General features: G+C 37.6%; 1 protein-coding gene across 1 annotated transcript; it reads left to right on the forward strand.

Moving 5' to 3' along the window:
• Window positions 1–616: 616 nt before the first annotated feature.
• On the forward strand, window positions 617–7,178 carry LOC107495194 (uncharacterized; the record flags this gene model as incomplete). The annotated part of the gene is given in 5 exon segments (XM_016116302.3): window positions 617–998; window positions 1,279–2,588; window positions 2,753–2,822; window positions 4,431–4,563; window positions 6,708–7,178. Coding segments are annotated over 5 exon segments (1,617 nt in total). The 3' UTR covers window positions 6,737–7,178.
• Between the last annotated feature and the right edge of the window lie 13,246 nt (window positions 7,179–20,424).

Below are 20,424 nucleotides of genomic sequence, written 5' to 3' on the forward strand. Positions count from 1 at the left end.
AGGGGTGGGGTGTGGGCCTGTGGGGTTGGTTTTTTTAGTATTTTACTTTTTTAATCACGGGATATAATTAGGAAATTGAAAAATAATATTTACTCTTATACCAAAGAGATAAAATTAATCGTTTCAATTAACCACTAATACGGATGAAAAATTTATTAAAATTCATTAATTGACTATTAAGGTCCTCTATATTTCCTTGTTAAGCCCTAAAAAATACAACAACGACATTATTTTGGTAGCATGAATTTAATTTTAATGTTATATAGTGTTAGAAATTTTTTACAAAAAACTACATGTATATTATCTATAGAAATAATTAATTCTTAGATCAATTATTTATAAAATTATTTAAATATATAAATTTGATTAGATTTAAAAAATTTGATATTGTAGAATTAAAATTAAATTATTTTAGTATATAATATTTATTTTATTTTATTTCTCTGGAAAATAAAGATTTTGTTTTATTTCTGAAAATTTTCCATATGAACAATCTAAAAATTAATTTGAGAGAAAAAAACAATGCCGGTGGTTTAATTTGGGGGTCTGGGTGGAATGGGGGTCGTGGATCACTTGAAATTGTAGCAGATTATGTAATATCAGTTCATGAAGATGGATGCCAAAAACAAAACAGAAACAAAAAATAAAAATTGTAAACAGCGGCGGAAGACGAGCAACGAACGACGATGACAGAAGATGAGTGAACATCCCGGGTGGAGGAACAAAACGACGAAGGAGAGGACTCTTCTGGTGGTCTATGTGTTCTTGCCTATACACCTAGGGGCAAAATAGTCTTTTCGATTTTAGATTACAGTCTCACTTTCTGGCCAGTGGGTTTTGCAGTTGCAGTGAACGAGCAAGACGAAGAAGCTTCGCATTCCATCGTTTCGTTCCAAACTGACGGAATTTTCAAATAGCGAATAATGAGAATCAAGACACGTGGCGGACGTAGAAGGCTTTCGTGCTCTGCAGATCCTCCTTCTCCGATCACCAAGCAGGTTACCTCTCCCTTCAACTTCAACTTTTAATTTCCGAACTCGATTTCTCTGTATTATATGCTCATTTGTTCTAACGGTTGCTGATAGTTTGTCTGTTTTGCAATTCGCAAAATTTCGTTGTCTTATTAAATGGCATACGCCAATTTTCTTATTGTTGTTATACTTGTTTTTGAGAAGAGAGGAAAGGGAAGGGAAGGGTTTATGAAGTAAAAGTTGTCCCATTATTCATGAATCCCTAGTTATGATGGTAATGTATTTAATTGTTTAGCATTTTGAACAGGATGAATACGTTGCAGCCGAGTTGGAGATATCACATGGGGGTGGTGGTGATGATGCAAAAGATGCTCCAATGGTCGATTGCATTGATCAGCATTACAATGAAAATCACCTTGATGTTCTCAATCATGAACAGGACAAAAACTGTGCAACCGAATTTGAGACATCACATGGGGGTGGTGATGATGATAACGTGAAAGATGTTCTAACAGTTGAATGCATTGATCAACATTACAATGAAAATCCCCTTGATATTCTCGATCATGAGGATATTGATTTTCTCGACAAGAGTATCTGCTTATGCTGCAATAAACGTGGGGGAGTGTTAGTATGTAGTGGAAGTGGTTGCCCTGTGGGGCTCCACCCCAAGTGTATCAACTCCGAACCTAAGTTTGATGATTTGGGTAAGTTCTACTGCCCTTATTGCTGGTACAGTCGGAATGTCAATATGAATCCAGAGTTGAAGGAAAGGATCTTCTCAGCGAAGAATGCTTTGTTAGGCTTGTCGGATAAAGATGTGGTTATGAATGACAGATTGGTGAAGACCAAATCGGCTGATAAGAGGAAAGAACCTGATGATGGAGGTGGGATCCCATTAAGCAGTGATGGTAGGCAGGGAACGGATGAAGTCGGTGCTCAGCTCTTGCAGCCAAAGGTTGACCTACCAATAAAATTGCAAAAAGACGCTAGTGTTCAATGTGATATAGCACTTGAAGATCAAGCTTATTCTGATGGTGATTTCAGATCCTGTGGTGAAGAAGTTATGCCAGTAGATATTAATCTGGTTGAGGGTTCTTTGGACCAGGACAAATTTGATAGACCTGGAAAAGTCGAAAAATCTTTGGAACTGAAAGAAAGCTTTGAAACAGGTAACTCAAGACTAAATAAGGAGGATGTACATGAAAGAATTATTAATGGCAGAGAGGAAGGAGGACATTTAGATGCTTTGCATTTGGGAAAGCATATTGAAGGACATTCAAAGGATATAGCATTTGCCCAAGGGACGCAGGAAAGTTCTGTAAAATCTGGAGATAAGGGGAGGAAGACTGGCAAAGAAAAGATTCCCCTTAAAGAAAACGAGGAATCTGCAATAGGTAGTTCTGTGAATGAAACTAATAATTCAGATTCTGATGCCATCTCAGGGAGAAGCTGCTGTAGCAAAAGGAAGATCCAAAAGACAGAATATCCTCAGGATGTTTACAAGAAACCATTATTACAGGGGAATAACTTCAAAGAGGAAAAGGGCAGTGACATAAATGAGGAAGTTACCAGCTGCAGATTCCGAAGACGATCACAGAGTTCACAAAAGCAAGAGTGAGTCATTCATTTCTCTGTGTGTGACTAAATGCTTGCTTCATTATTCATTTAAAGTTACCTTCTCAAGAGCGTTACCTGTGTGCACTGTTAACTATTTTTTTGGCAAACTTTTGCTCCCTCTTAGTTATGTAGCAGACTTAAATGTGTAGTCTTTCTTGCAGAATAAAAAAATTTCCATTAGCAAGACGAAACATGTTAATTTGGACGGCTGAAGAAGAAAAAATTCTGCAGGTATAAGTTTCAATTATGTGCACATGCACGCACACACACCCACCCTGCACCATTTGAATGTTTGGTGGGTGCTTTTCAGAAGTAAAGATGAAGTTCTTACACAACTATTGCTGTTGTATGAGTTAGTATAATGTATGTACATATTTCTGGTGGTTAGGACTTGGGACTAAACATGAGGTTCATTTCAATTAGATGTTTATCTTTTTATTTGTTTTTGGGTTACATTTAAGATTTAGGACTGATACTACTTTAGAGTGGTTTGCTTAGGCTGATTGTCAATTAACGGAAATTAGGGATCAAACAATGATTGGAGGAAATGATCAAGGAAATGATTGGAACAGCTTGCCTTACTGAAAGTACAGAGAATTATTTAATAAGAGTGACAAGATAGGTCGTTGAATAAGGGTAATTTCTATAATTGGTAAAAAGAATAAAAAGTGAAATTTTTGAAAGTGGACAATTACTTGATGTGTAATTCTTATATACATCACGAAGGAAGAACGATTCTTCTTTCACATTAATTTATCACAACAAAACAGTTGAAGAAGAAAGAGAACATATAATAATAAATAAAAGATAAATGATTAGTTGTCAAACAATGTGGAGTATAAATTTTGTACTCCATGGAGGATAATTGAAACTCTCTTGATTGATACCCCAGGGGAGTACAATATATGACAAGGCACTATTGCACTGTTAGTCCTTAACTCTTTATAGCTGACCGCCTGACCCCTCCTAGTGAGAAAATTGCAATCAATGTTGTTATGGTTTAGCCAGAACACTGATGCAACTTTGAAGGCAAGGAAGGAGAAAGGAGAGAACAAAGACTGAAACTGACTGGCGGGGCTTTGAAGGGTAGTCGTATGCGATATTAGAACTGATTCAAAGATATGGTGTTATAGGAACTCCTAAATGACCAAAGGCCAACACAAGGCCTCAATTTCTATTACTCACTGTGGAGAGACTGTTTCCAAAATTTTATTCTGTTATGCTCTAGGTCACAATGCAACAACCATCCTCAGATGCAAGGTTTACTCTTCCAAATCATAATTGAATTAATATAAGAAAGAATAAAATCTAAAGAAATATAGATTTTGTTTGTATGAAATAATTTAAGATGCTCTATGATGTTTCCATGATACGAGTAGGACAATAAAGATATATCTATGATATGCTTTATTTGGTATATCGGATTGCTTAGAACTTTTGACAAGTTCCTGTCGACTAATACTGTTGGTTTGGGAGAAGGACGGAAGCCAAATCTTTGACAAGTTCCTGTTGACTAATACTGTTGGTTTGGGGAGAAGGAATGAAGCCAAATCTTTGTGGCAGTGTAAAATCCACCGTCATGTGCATTTGGCCAACAACAGATATTCAAATATGCTAGTCTTGCAGGATCGGATTTGACATTTGGCTTCTAAATGATGCAAATAGAATGATTTTATAGACGCGATAACAGAAAAAAAAATCCAAATTTTGGAGAACTCAACAATATAAGAGATATCTTTTGATATACTGTTGATATTTAATATTTTTGACACTCCATTACTCAAACAAGTTTCATATCTGTAATCTTCAATAGCATTAATTATGATTCTAACATTGCAGGAAGGAGTGTTAAGGTTCTCAAAGGAAAATCAGAGAATCCCTTGGAATAGAATTCTAGAATTTGGTCGTCATGTTTTTGATAAGACCCGTTCACCTATTGACCTTAAAGACAAGTGGAGAAATATCAAGAAAGGTAAATGACTAATCATACATTCTGGTTAAATCTATTTATTGCTCCTTGCCTCCTTGTACTTTCATTGGCATGTCAAAATGGTCACTATAAGGTAAAAGGGTGCCAAATGCATGAGATTCCTACCTTCTGAGGTCTACAAAAGTATATTTAAAGCATCCATGCCCTTGCGAGTGAAGTGTCTACTTCTAACTGAATCCTTATAATTTTATACATTACACCCTTTGGGTGCGGCCCTTCCCGGGACCCTGTGATAATGCAGGATGCTTGTACACTCGGCTGTTTTTTTTTTTTTAATTCCCTGTTCACGTACAAGTGTTGACTGTTAGTATGTTGTGAGGAAATATATGAGAATTAAGATAAACTCTATGGACTCATTCAATTGCATAGTAGGTTCAAATATGTTTATTGAAGATATGATGCTATTAATTTGCCCTTGCAGAACATTAAAATGTTCGTGTAAAATGGTTTATGATATGGTAGTCTCTGTGGTTAAGTTGATTTAGTGCTTAATCATTGTTATCCTCCTTCTTCTAAATAAAATAAGTTGAATTTCAGGACAAGATAGGTGAGTTGTGCAATGTCTATGTTTCAAGCCCAAAGGATTCTAAGGGTGAAGGTGTGCAATAAGATATAAAGTTTTGAGAAATAGTTTGTGTCGTGACAATGTATTTATAGTTTAGAAACTTTTGTTTAGTAAAAAATTGTAAGATTTGGAAAAAAGGTAAAATTTGAGGATTTAATTACAATTTTTTAAATTATTAGATTAATTTAACCTACTTTTTCATGATGATTTATGTTTGGCAGATTTATGGTCAATTATTTTGGTAGTTCGTATTCTATCTTTATGCTCTTGAAACTTTTGCTTTTGGGGCAAATAAAATTATAATAATAATAATAAAAAAGAATTTTGGCAAATTATTTTCACCTGTCTTTATTAGGTGCTATTCCTCCTCTCACTGTTCTCACTGCTAAGATCTCATGCTGCATAGTTAAGCAATGACATTTCTCTGGAACAATCTTGGGTTCTTGAGGAACACTCGGCATGAATTGAAACTTTGGACCATCTGTTGATGGTTCTGCACTTCTGTATCTTTATTAGGAATGGGAAACAGGCCAGCCTATCTTGTCCCGTGCCTCCAATAAGCACGGTGGGCCAGCCTGCCCCACCAAAATAGGCACTCTAAAAATTATAATCCGCCCCCTTTTTTTGGTGGGCTGCCCCGTCATGTTTTAAAAAAAAATTGTAATGGCATTGTCCTGCTTGTGCTTATGCACTCATTTTGTTCATTTTGGAGGTGGGGGGATACTGACAATTTCACAAGGATCTCTTTGCCTCTAACTTGCTAGGAAAGATCTATGTTTATGAGTTAATGACATTTTTGTTCAGCTAACGCTCTTATCAAATTGTTTCATCTTAGCTCTAATCCATGTAGAGCGATATCACTGCCTTGCTACTTTCTTGAGCATTAATTTTCTAGTTGCATTTATCTTCTAGTTGTCCTCTATACTTCGGTTTTGATGTATTGATGGCAGATTTCCATTTCATATTCTTAGAGAATCACTCACTACTGGGGTGTTGAAATTTGGGAATATAGTTAGACATAAAAACACCATATATTTGCTAGTTTATTATTCTGTTGTCTTTGTCCTGTTACAAGGCCAGAAAGAGGTAGAAGATTTATTCCATGATGTACTGAGATAATCCAATAGGATCTTTGCATAATTACGTCAATAACTTCTATGACATCTTTACCATTATAGATTATCTTGGTGCAAACTTTGTTGTGCATTTAAGATTATTTTCAACTATGCATGTAGAATGGACAGGTTGAGTTGTCTTTATGTGACCTCAAGGTCACGAGTTCAAGCTGTAGAAACAGCCACTGATGTAATTATCACTTAGGTTGCATACATTACACCTTTTAGGTGCGATCCTTTTCCAGACCCTGTGTTTAACACGAGATGCTGTGCACCAGGCTGCCTTTTTATGTAGAAGGGACAAGTTGGTGCATACACATTTTTCAACTATGCAAATGTGCATGTAATTAACAAAATAATAGCGATATATGACTAGGACATGGATAACCAAAGAACTGCTTTTAGATTTCTCTGTTAAATAATAAATGGTGTTTTAATATATGCAGGACAAAATAAGAAACAGATGAATGGATAGCCTTCGCAAAGCAACTGTGTAGCTGTGGAAAAACACGGGGTTTTTTGTTATTATTATCAAATGATGGTTTGTTTTTTTGTTACCATTTCGCCAGAAGTTGAAACGTGTATAGAACTATATTGAGGTCTGTGTATAATTGTAGGCGCTTCAATAGGCAATAGTTATATACTTTAATCAGGTAGTTTCAGATATTTTCAGATATACCAGGTATATGTCGGCCTACTCTGTTCTATCATTATGTCTTGTTATTCATATCCTAATAGTGCTTAGCAATAAGATATTATTTCCCCCATTTAATACTAACTAGAAAGAGAGCTGCTGGTTGAGCAGCATGTACCATGTAGATCAAGCATAGAAAATGACTTGTTTTGAAGTATACAAAAATGTAAGATGAAAATTTTGTGGAGCAAATTTGATCCCTAAATTTTTATCTTTTAATTAATTTAGTTTTTAAGTTTAAAAATGATCAATTTGGTTCAGAGTTTTTAACTGAGCTAAGTTGATCCTACGGTCACCAATTCAATTAAGTATTTATTTAGGTGTTATTAAGTTCATAAAAAAAATATTTTTAAATGAAAAAAAATTTAGTATGTTTAACAAATTTTCAATAATAAAAGTAAAAACATTAAAAGAAAAATTATTTTTATATTGTTGTACTAAAATATAAAATTATTTTTATTTTTTTAGAAGATTTAAAAAAATTAAAAAAAGTTTTTTTTTTAAGCTCACCCAAACAAGTTCTTGGTGTCATTGTTATTCTAATGTTTAACATATGATAAACCGTCCCTAATAAGGATAAAGTGAATTTTAAGTCCAACTAGTTGAAAAACAGGCTTGTTACAAAACAAAAAAATAATAACCCGTCACTATCTTAATATTTCGAATTTCAAAATCAAAAATAAAAGAAAATGAATTTATTTGGCTTATACTTTAGTTGGCTCTCTAGATTTTTTCTATTTTCACCTTCTGGTTCTTTGTTATGTATATATATATATAGTACACTTCTAGTTGAATAATTAAGGGAATATAATGGAAAGAAATAGTACTCATACTAAGAATTCAAAAACTTTTTTGCTGTACAAAGTCTTTGTTTTTTGTTTTCTCTGCATGATTTATTGCAAAATCAACTTTCCACATGATATCAAAAGCTTAAATCTTAAATCTATGGCACTTATTGTTTCTGCTTCTGCAACTAACAACAACAAATATACACTTAATCCCATTTTAGATAAATTGGATGACACCAATTTTGTGACATGAAAACAAACTCTCTTCAAAATTAAGGGCCAGAATTTAGAAGATCACATTGTTGAAAGAAAAGAACCTGCAAAGCATGCCTCTGATGCTGAAAAAGCTATTGGTACCATCTCAAGTAGGTACATTGAATGGATGCAAAATGATTCTAATCTTTGTTCTTGGTTTTTTGCATCTGTTGATGGTTCACTCAAGAACCAAATTGTACATTGCAAATCTGCTATTTAAATTTGGCACAAACTTCATCAAATATTTGCTAAATCCACCAAAACAAAGATCAAGCAACTAAGAACTCAGTTCAAGAATGTCAAGAAAAACTCTCTCACCATCAACCAGTATTTTGCTACCATAAAAAGACTTGTTGACTCTCTCACTGCTATTGGGTATGATGTCCTGAATGAAACACATATAAAAGCCATATGTGATGGTCTTCCTAAAGATTTTTCACAATGAATTACACTTATTCAAACCAAACCTAAACTCTTTACCATTGGAGAGGTTGAAACTCTCCTTATTTCTGATGAAGAAACGTTGGAAAAGTTCAAACAACTTTCTATTAAACTAGCACAAGTTCAGTTAGCTCAATCAAATTTTTCCAATCCAAGATTTGCTGGAAGAGCCTCTGGAGGACGAAGAGGTGCTTGTGGTGGAAGATTTGCACATGGTGAAAGAAATTCATGGCAAACAACAAATCGTCTTTACTGCCAAGTGTGTAATCGTCCAGGTTATTTCGCTTTATACTTCTTCTATCGATTTGATCAAGCATACAACGGATACTCTTTAAATTTAGCCAATGCTGGTTCATCTAATTCACCACCTCCTCTTTCCTCCTCCTTTCACCAGCCACAGTCCTACCTCACCACCTCTTCCGTTGCACACTGTATGGTACCCTGACACCAATACAAGCCACCACGTCACACATGATTCTGCCAAGCTTATATCTTCAGCTGAATATATTGGGCCTGTTCAACTATATAGCAAATGGATCTAGTATTTTTATCAAACACACTGGTTCTTCTTCTTTGCTTAATCCTCATAGTAATCATCTTTTTGCTCTTAAAAATGTTTTACACATTCTTGAAATTGCAAAGAATCTTATCAGTGTATCAAAATTTTGTTTAGATAACAATGTTTTCTTTGAATTTTTTTCCTTCCATTATTTTGTTAAATCTCAGGTCTTTTCAAGGAATTCTTAGACATGGAATTCCTTTGATAATTTGTGTGTGCCACACCATTATATGCTTTTTTAGCTTCTTGTAATCTCAATCTTGCTTTGTGGCATAGAAGGCTTGGACATCCTTCTAACTCTATTGTAAAAAGTGTTCTCAAACAATGTAATATTCCTATTAATCAAAATTCAGTCACTAATTCCTTTGTCTGTGATCATTGTTGCATGGCAAAAATGCATGCTCTTTCCTTTTCCCTTTCTCAAACTGAATACACTTCTCTTTTGCAACTTGTGTTTATTGACATTTAGGGTCCTGCTCCATTTTTTAGATCCGGGTTTCATTATTATGTGAGTTTTTTTGATGCTTTTGTATGATATACTTGTTTATATTTAATGCAGTCCAAGTCTCAAGTTTTCTCTATTTTTCAGCAGTATAAAAGTATTGATGGAAAGTCAAACTAGCCACCCTCTCAAAGCCATTCAAACTGATAATGGCAAACAATTCCTTTCTAGCACATTTAGGACATTTTTACAAGATCAAGGTATTGTTCATCGCCTCTCTTGTCCTTACACGCATCAACAATAAGAGTTGCTGAACGCAAACACAGACATGTGATTGAGATGGGTTTAACTCTCTTAGCTATTGTTCAATTGTCTCTTCTCTATTGGGAAGATGCTTTTTTTATAGTTGTTTTTCTCATAAATCGGCTACCAACTAAAGTCTTAGATTTTAAATCACCTTTTGAGAAGCTTCACAACATTAAACCCAACTATGACATGCTCAAGATTTTTGCTTGTGCATGCTACTCCAACACTAGACATTTCAACCATCATAAACTATATTTTAGATCTCAACAATGCATCTTCCTTGGCTATGCTCCTCTATCCAAAGGCTTCAAATGTCTTACTCGTGAAGGAAAAATTCTAATTGTAAGAAAGTTATCTTTGATGAAAAACTATTTCCATCTTTCTTTTCATTTAATTCTTTTGCTACATCTGATTCTTCTTCTTTGTCTCGTACAATTACCTCTGTGCCTCCTATACCTCTTGTTCCCAATTCTAATTCTAATTCCTTACCTATCACAGACTCCACTTCTTCTATTTCTAATTCTACTCTTAATACTAATACACTTAACACATATGATGTTCTTCATTCTGCTTCCACTTCTCCATCCACTTCTAATATAATGTATTGAATTCACCCCAACTATCCATATTTAGTTTTTTCCTTCTACTTCCTCGGATCATCATGCTACTCATGATCTATAACTATATCTGGTCTTGAAATTCAGTTACCCAAGGCTCCCATTCTTACTTCTTCACCTACTCCTAAATCATCTAATACACATAGAAGGGTTACTAGATCTAAATTTGGTGTTTTTAAACCAAAAGCTTTAGCTGCTGTCTCTAACATTGATCTCACTCAATATCCTTTCAAGACTCTTTCTGAGGGTTTATCCTCTACTCATTGGCACCAAGCCATGATTGAGGAATATGATGCTTTGATCAAGAATCATAGATGGCATCTCATTGACCTTCCTTCTAATTCTACTATTATTGGATGTGACGTGTACCCCGTAAACTCGAAAACAAATTCAATATAAAAACTGACCAAATAATCCGAAGATAATAACACAGAACTCAACCACTTGATAACGGTTTCACACAAGTCAAACATCATCTCTAGTCCGTTATCAACAACAACGACAATCACTATCCAACCGAAAAGATCGGAACAAATAAAAGAGAAGCTAACACTTCACTCGTCTATATAAACAAACCAGATAGCCCAGGAGAAGACATTTCACAAACACGTTTCATTTTGCACTTATATTGTTTCCTTAATATCTTTTTCTGACTTGAGCGTCGGAGTGCTTTTTGCAGGCGCTCCCGTCTCTGTGTTTTGCATCACCGATGTGTTCCATCATTCTTTGCAGATGACAAATAACTCTCCTCAGAGCCGAGCAATCGTGGAAGGAGTTCCTATACCTCGGTCACGCTCGAACGGAACATTTGGCACTCACCGTTGGGCCCAGAAAGACATTTATTTGACCTTTGCCTAACTTTCGTATTCTTTTTTTATTCTACAGGATTCCAAGCATGGCCAACAACGGGGTTCAACAACCCACGCAAGCCGAGCTCCTAGCCCAGATTGTCGAACTCCAGGCAGAGGTTCGGAGGATAGCTGAGATATCCTCTGTCGAAAACGGGGGAAAACATGAGGAAGGAAATTCTAAAGGCTCGGCTCAGGACAACAAAGACCCGCTGAGCATCAGTCTGCCAAAGAAAAAGCTGACTTTAGACAACCCTTTCTGCGAAGAGAATACCAAACTTTAGATGCCCGAAAAATTCGTGCTACCTACTGCCCTTGAGCCATACAAGGGGATTGGTGACCCCCGAGCTCATGTTAAGAAATTCCAATCTATGATATTTTTTATTGGCGCTAACAATGAACCTGTGCTTTGCCGAGATTTTTCTACTTATCTTGATGGCGCTGTATTACTTTGGTTTTCTAAATTGTCTGCAGGTTCGATCTCCTCATTTGAGGACCTGGCGAGTTCCTTCATCGATTACTTCGCAGCATCAAGAATATATGTACATGGATCAGACTACCTGAGTACAATCAGACAAGGACAACACAAAAGTCTAAAGGAATACATGACTCGGTTTGCTGAAGCAACCATGGAAATTCCAGACTTAGATCCAGCAGTCTACTTACACGCCCTTAAGGCCGGCCTCATGCCGGGTAAGTTCCGAGAAACAATCGCGGTGACTAAACCGAAGACGCTGGAAGAGTTTCGAAAAAGGACCGTAGGTCAAATGGAGATCGAAGAACTCCGAGAAGCATAGAAAGCGGACAGGCAACCCTCCAAGAGAAAAAGATAAGACTATAAGATCGCCGAGCAATAAGGAGCCAAGGAAACCATTCAAGCTAACCCCAAAATTTGATATCTATACTAGATTCAACACAAAGAGAGAAAAAATAATCAAGGATATTCTCAATGCCAAAATAATAAAACCCCCTGCTCGAGCAGGGAGGTACCAGGACCAACGATTCGTGGACAAGACCAAACACTGCGCCTTCCACCAGAAGTACGGACACACAACGGACGAATGCATAATCGCCAAAGACTTATTAGAGAGATTAGCTCAACAAAGCCTCCTTGACAAATATGTCGAAGAAAGTAGAAGCAAAGAAAACGCTTCAGGCCGAGAAGAGCGTAAAGGAACCTCGGAAGAAAAGGATGACAACAGATGGTACAACCCTAACCCACCAAAGGGGCTCATAAACTGCATATCCGGAGGAGTCGTCGGGGGAGGCGAGACAAATGCGGCACGCAAACGAAGCTACCGAGCAATGCTGGCGATCGAAGGAAAAATTCCTCAAAGGAGCAAGGACACAACAGACCTAAAAATTACCTTCAGCCAGGCCGACATATCCTCGCTGGGCCCAAACCTAGACGACCCAGTGGTGATTTCCATCCAAACAGGTGAACTATTAGTAAGAAAAGTCCTCTTGGACCCAGGTAGCAGTGCAGACGTCCTTTTTTACTCTACCTTCCAAAAAATGAAATTATCTGAAAAAGCCATACAATAAAAAGAGTCCCAATAAAAAGGCTATATATGGCTAAAACAACAATAGGGGACACCCCATTATCACAGACCATGGATGTCCAGTACCTTATAGTGGACTGTCCCAGTCCTTACAATATTATTCTCGGAAGACCTGCTCTGAATATATTCAGAGCAGTAGTGTTTACCTTACATTTATGTGTTAAGTTTCTGGCACAGGCCGGCGAGATAGCGACAGTCCACTCAGACTGCCAACAAGATCGGCATTGTTACAATGCAAGCCTAAAAGGAGCGAACACAAAAGGAAAACATCAACAAGAGGTCAAGGCTATCCACAGCACAAATGAAGTATTGTCCCTAGCAAAGCTCGATCCTCGAGAAGATTCTCAAGAAAGACCTCAACCAGAAGACGAACTCCAAAAAGTCCCCCTGACCTCAAAACCAGAACAATTTACATACATTGGTCGAGCTCTTGAAGGACAGGAACAACTAAAACTTATAAAAGTGCTACAAGACAACGCCGATTTATTTGTCTGGACTCCAGCAGACATGCCAGGGATAGACCCAAACATCATTCGCCACAAACTCGCCATTGACAGAGCAATCTGACCTATAGCTCAAAAGAAAAGGAACCTCGGAGTAGAAAAGGCAAATGTAGCCTTGGAAGACATCAAGAAGCTCCTCAGCGCCGACTTCATAAAAGAAATCCGCTTCATCACGTGGCTCTTGAATGTGGTAATGGTAAGGAAAAACTCAGGTAAGTGGCACATGTGCGTCGACTTTACAAACCTTAACAAGGCATGCCCAAAAGATGCCTATCCACTACCTTGTATTGACAAACTGGTAGATAATACCTCAGGATTCAAAAGCTTAAGCTTCATGGACGCATACTCTGGTTATAACCAGATCCTTATGCATCTAGAAGACCAAAGCAAACAGCTTTCATAACTGAACACGGGAATTTTTGTTATAGAGTAATGCCATTTGGCCTAAAAAATGCAGGTACAACATATAAGCAACTAATGGACAAGGTGTTCCATCAACAAATAGGTCGGAATATGGAAATCTACGTGGACGACATGGTGGCCAAGACTACACCAAAAAGATCGCACTCCGACGACCTCAAAGAAACATTCAAGCAAATCTGAGCATATAATATGAGACTCAATCCATAGAAATGTGCTTTCAAGGTACAAGGAGGAAAGTTCCTCGGCTTCATGCTGACCTCACGAGGAATCGAAGCAAACCCCGAAAAGTGTGAAGCAATACTTAAAATGGCAAGCCTGAAAACAATAAAGGAAGTACAGCAATTGGCAGGGAGAGTAGCCACTCTGTCACGATTTCTGCCCACAGTATCAAACTGATCATATCATTTCTTCCAGACGATCTCCAAGAATAAAAAATTCGAGTGGACAAAAGAATGTGAGACAGCATTCGCCGAACTTAAAGCCATTTTGTCCTCGCCACTAGTACTACAAATTCCAGAAATCGGTAAACTTTTGTATTTATATTTATCTGTTTCTAATTATTCTGTAAGCTTGGTTCTTGTCACTGAGGCAGGGAAAGCACAAAAGCCAGTATACTTCATCAGTAGAGTTATACAACCAACAGAAAGAAGGTATCCCAGAATAAAACAACTGGCCTTGGCACTAGTAACAACAGCAAGGCGGCTAAGACACTATTTCCAGAGTCACACAATAATCGTAAGGACGAACCAACTACTACGGCAAATACTGACAAAATCGGAATTGGCAGGATGGATGACTAAGTGGTCTATCGAGCTTTCTGAGTTCGACATTCAGTTCCAGTTAAGATCGGCTCTGAAATCACAGATCCTGGTAGACTTCGTTTCCGAACTTACATCTGACGAGCAGCACCACAAACAAACTTGGGAATTGCATGTAGATGAAGCATCAAACCGAGAAGGAAGCGGGGCCGGGGTAGTACTAAAGGAAGGAGAAACAGTAATAGCCGAACAATCCCTTCAATTCCACTTCTCGACAAGCAATAACCAAGCCGAATACGAGGTGCTCATAGCAGGTATCAAGCTCGCCCTCAGCTTCCAAGTGCAAAGCATGATAGTGCATTGTGACTGCTTCCTAGTGGTTCAACAAATCAAAGGAGATTTTTAGGTAAAAGATCCTATGTTAGAGCAGTATTAGCTCATAGCAAAAGATCTTATTTCAAAGTTTGATGAATTTACCATATCACATGTGCATAGAGAGAAGAACACTATAGCAGATATATTATCTAAACTCGCCGCTACTAGAGCAAGTACACACACATCGGCACTATCACAACTTACACTAGAAAAACCTAGCATCGAATCATTGTGCATAATGAACATCACTCATACAAACAACTAAAGAATACCTTTTCTTGAATATATTAATACAGGAATTATCCCTAGAAACGAGACTAATCCTCAGAATTTTAGGCGAAAAGCAAGTTTTTTTACAACTATGGTAGGAGAACTATACAGACGAGGTTTCTCACACCCATTACTAAAATGCATCGGTAAAAACAAAGTAAACGAAGTCATGATCGAGGTCCATGAGGGCATATGTGGCAACCACATAGGAGGACAAGCCCTGGCGGCCAAGATTATTCGAACATGATATTACTGGACAACCATGCAAAATGACTGCATAGCAAAGGTCAAAACATGCGATAATTGTCAAAAGCATGCCACCATCTCAATGAAACCCGCCGAGGTAATGCATAGTATGGAGGTAAGCTAGCCTTTCTACAGATGGGGGCTCGATATCCTCGGCCCATTCCCAGTAGCGCCAGGATAGGTAAATTTTCTCTTAGTCTCAATTGATTATTTCTCAAAACGAATAGAGGCACAACCACTAGCAAGAATAACAGCTGAAAAGGTATGCTCTTTCATATGAAAAAATATCATATGTAGATTCAGAATACCTAAACAGATAATATCAGATAATGGTAGACAATTTACAGACAATAAACTTGCATCATTTTTGAAAAACTTTAACATACAACATCATTTTAGCTCGGTCGAGCACCCACAGACAAATGGACAAGGCGAAGCTGCTAACCGAATAATCTTGCAAGCAATGAGAAAAAAGCTCACTGATGCAAAAGGTGAATGGGCAGATTTGATCCCAGAAATACTGTGGAGTTATAACACGATAATACAAACTACCACAGACGAGACCCCATTCAAACTAGTCTACAGAACAGAGGCACCGATACCGATCGAGGTTGGCATCCCCACATTAAGAGCCGAACTATACAATCAAAACCACAATATCGGTACAAAGAAGGCCGAGCTAGATCTCGTGGAAGAAGATAGAGACGTCGCCGCTATCAAACAAAGAGCGATGAAATAACTAGTAGAAAGAAGACACAATAAAAAGGTAGTACCCAAAACATTCAGCGAAGGAGACCTAGTCCTCAGAAGAACAGACGAAGCAAGACGACCTCCATCACACGGCAAGCTCGCCGCAAACTGGGAAGGACCATTTCGGATTGCAAAAGTGCTCGAAATGGGGGCTTACCAACTACAAACACTACAAGGTGACTCTTTATCAGGAAATTGGAATATCTCTTCACTAAAGTTGTATAGATCATAACCTGTACGATCCGCGGATGAAGGTACTCTTTTTCCCCTTTAGAGGTTTTTTTCCAAATAAGAGTTTTACCTAAGGAGGGTTTTAATGAGGCCGGATGCCTAATATGTCAAATCATAAAAGTCATACAATGTACCGATATATGAATGACCGATTTGTTACTTACTTTCTCTCTTCTCCTATTCTACTTTCAAATGAAAAAACATTAAACTAAGCATGCATAGCTATATATATTATCAAAATACTAAAATGTCAAACTGACCCAAACTTGGTCAGCAGAAACAAGAGTCACTTCAATCCGAAAAAGACAAACAAAACAAACAAACTACAGAAATACACATAAGTTAAGAGGGAGGGACATTCTCATCATGGTCCTCCATGGTTCCATCCATGACCAGCTTCCCGCCAATAACTATCTTGGTCACATCAAGCTGACCACAATCAAACTCAGGGGCTAACACAGCAATTTGAATGACAGCACGGTCAAACCTGAAGGAAAACATTTCCATCCCCTCTTCCTCCAACTCATGGACCCTAGAGGTCAGCTGCCCTTTAGATATATCACTTTCTTTCATTTCAGCCTGCAGTAGCCGAATCTGATATCGCAAGCGGGTAACTTCCTCTTCAGACTCCTTCATCTTTGCCGTAACATTCACAATAACATCATCCTTCTCTTTGGATGACTTCTCCAGCTCGGCAACTTTCTCCTTATACGACCTCTCCAGGTCGGAGATCCTATCCACAGCCACTTGCTGTTCAGCACCAAGCAGTTTGGTCGTCCGGCCAACACACATCAATCGTGAAGCAACGATCTACGACCAAATACATGCACTATGTAAGCATAAGACATCAAACAAAAAAAGATATATATAAAGGGAAACTAATCGCTCCACAATGAGTGAGGACTTGTAGTAGGGATGAAGCCATGAAGCATTTTCTGCTTGTCAAAGGCAGACTTACTACCACCAACAGCTTCCTTGTCGCCCTCAGAAATAACCTCCAGGGACTTCTCGGTGTCATTCCTTTTCCTCTTAAAAGAGGATGCCGGCTGAGCGGCAGACTGAGCAGCGTCCCCACCACCCTCCTTTAGAGTCCCAGAGCCACTAGCATCCTTCTCCTTCTTCTTTTTCAGAAACAACTAAAATCGCGAAGGATCAAGAAGAGGAACTCGCCCACCTACAAACAGAAAGAAAAAAGTGAAGAAAATGAAAACATGACAGTAGAAACAATAGCCAGTATTACCTATGTAAGCTTTCAAACCCTCACTGTCACCAGAATCATGAAAACGAAGAACTTTAGGAATGGATAAACACTCCCCATCAGCAAAACTCTCTATCAAAAGGTCTAAGAAATAGTCTTCCTCCGTGTTCCGCTCAGTAGCCTCGAGAATTTGGATCGGCTCCGAGCACCAATAAAGAGGGAACCTTTCCATAAGCTCGTCGTCCAAATAGAAGGGATACTCGGTCACTACGACCGCACTTTAACAAACATAGATTTAGAGTTTTTGAAAGAAGATTTATATAACAGGAAAAGGGAACACCCGAGAAAACTACTCAAACATACCCACAACCCCTTTCGAACCCCTTTCGATTGAAACAATGAGAAAAACACAGACAGGGAGCAGGGAAAAGAAAGAAACTCCATCAAACATTGAAACGCACAAAAAAATGCCCAAGAGTTTGGATGCAACTACAAAGGCGCGCAGTTGAGTTGGGTCAGAACATCACACTCAAAATTTCTAAAATGAAATGTTACTCGAAGTTCAATAAGGCATGGGGTGTACATGTAGAAATACTGCCAATCCCCCCTCCTCTCGTAAACCCTATCCTCACCAGAACAGTGGAGAAGCTCAACAACTACACCCGAACCCTCTTTGACAATTTTCAAACACTTAAGCTCATCCATTGACTCAATGTCCACATACGACGACGAACGCGTCCAAACATCATCATGTACCCAGTGATACAGGTTGTCTTTTTTCACTTCAACTACCTTCTGCTTTTCTTTCTCTTTCTCTTTTGCCATTTCAAAAACAGAAGCAAAAGTAACTTTAGGAAAAGAAACTAACTTTTAGAAGTCATGATTGGAGTCAATTGGTAGGAGGAATTTGAAACAGCAGAATGTCAATTCCAAAACAACGAACAAATATTATTGCCAGCCCACTAACTTAGTGGGTAACTTAATTGATAACTGCTCAAAGCATTAAAAACCTAATCGATAACGAGGCGCATTAATTGCAGAACATTTCACAAGGAAAAAAGTCTCTTGACCTTCTTTTGATCTCTCCCATATTTATTTTTATTTCTTTCTTTTACTTAAACGCAACCCATGGAGGGCCCAACATTGCAAAAAGAATTGACACATCACAAAACTAAACAAACGCACACGTGCGGTAAAAACATACACAAAGGCCGAGTATATTAAGCTTGCCCGTCATTCTTGAACAAAGCCAGACAAGCTTGGGGGCTATGACGTGTACCCCGTAGACTTGGAAACAAGATCAATATCAAAACTGACCAAATAATCCGGAGATAATAACGCAGAACTCAACCACAACTTGATTACAGTTTCACACAAGTCAAATATCATCTCTAGTCCATTATCAACAACAATAGCACTCACTATCCAATTGAAAAGATCGGAACAAATAAAGGGAAGCTAACACTTCACTCGTCTATATAAACAAACCAGATAGCCCATGAGAAGACATGTCACAAATACGTTTCATTTTACACTCATATTGTTTCCTTAATATCTCTTTCTGATTTGAGCATCGGAGTGCTTTTTGCAAGTACTTCATATCACCGAGGTGTTCCATCATTCTTCGTAGACGACAAATAGCTCTCCTCAGAGTCGAGCAGTCATGAAAGGAGTTCTTATACCTCGGTCACGCTCGAACGGAACAGGATGTAAATAGGTTTATACTGTTACAAGGGGTCCTAATAATAGTATCAAAAAATATAAAGCCCGCTTGGTGGCCAAAGGGTGTCATCAAGTTGAAGGGATCGATTTTAACCAAATTTATAGTCCTGTGATTCGTCCTTCTACAATTCGGATTGTTCTCTCCCTTGCTGTTACATATGGTTGACTGCTTCACCAATTTGATTTTAACAACGCCTTCTTAAACGGTGATTTAACGAGGATGTTTTCATGTTACAACCTCCTGGCTTTGTGTCCAGCAACCCTTTATTAGTGTGCAAGCTTGATAAAGCTATTTATGGCCTCAAGCAAGCTCCAAGCGCTTGGTTTGCTAAATTCAATTATGCTCTCTTCACTTATGATTTTTCTAATATCAAAGCTGGAATCTCTTTGTTTGTTCGACATACTAAACATTCTACTACTTATTTACTCGTCTATGTGGATGATATTGTTATAACTGGTAATAACAAGACTGAAATTGATGCTCTAATCATTGACTTGAACTCTAAATTTTCTCTTAAAGACTTAGGTGGTTTGAATTATTTTCTTAGCTTAGAATTTAATATGCTTGGCACTGGTGAATTTCAGATTTCACAATTAAAATATATTCTTGATCTGTTAAGACATGCAGGCCTCTCTAGTTCAAGCCTATCCCCACTCCTATGCTATCCTCTCTCAAGTTGATTTCTGACGGGTTTGAACTATATGAAAACCCAACTCTCTATAGGTCTCTTGTTGGAGGGTTGCAATATGCAACCTTAGCTCATTCAAAGATCTCCTCTATGAATCGCATTAGTCAGTTCATGAAAAATCTCATGCAATATCATTGGACAGTCTTGAAAAGGATCCTGTGTTATTTTTCAAGTGCGTATCATCATGGATTATATTTTCAAAAATCTACTGATTTTTGTATTCTTGTCTTTGCGAATGCAGATTGAGCAAGTGACATTGAAAATGGCAGGTCTAAAATTAGAGAGTTTTAAAAATTTTAGATTAGACACTTTAGTTTTTAACAATTTTTTTTATTCTCAAATTTTGAGAATTTAAGGTGGATTGAAGATTATTTAAATACAATTTGGTTTGATTTGTATTAAGTTTTATAAGAAATTTACTCACATGACAATATTCTTTTATATTTGGGTTACATTTATAATTGGGTGAAAATTCACATGTAATTA

Source organism: Arachis duranensis, chromosome 6 (genome assembly GCF_000817695.3).
Source record: "Arachis duranensis cultivar V14167 chromosome 6, aradu.V14167.gnm2.J7QH, whole genome shotgun sequence".
NCBI lineage: Eukaryota > Viridiplantae > Streptophyta > Magnoliopsida > Fabales > Fabaceae > Arachis > Arachis duranensis.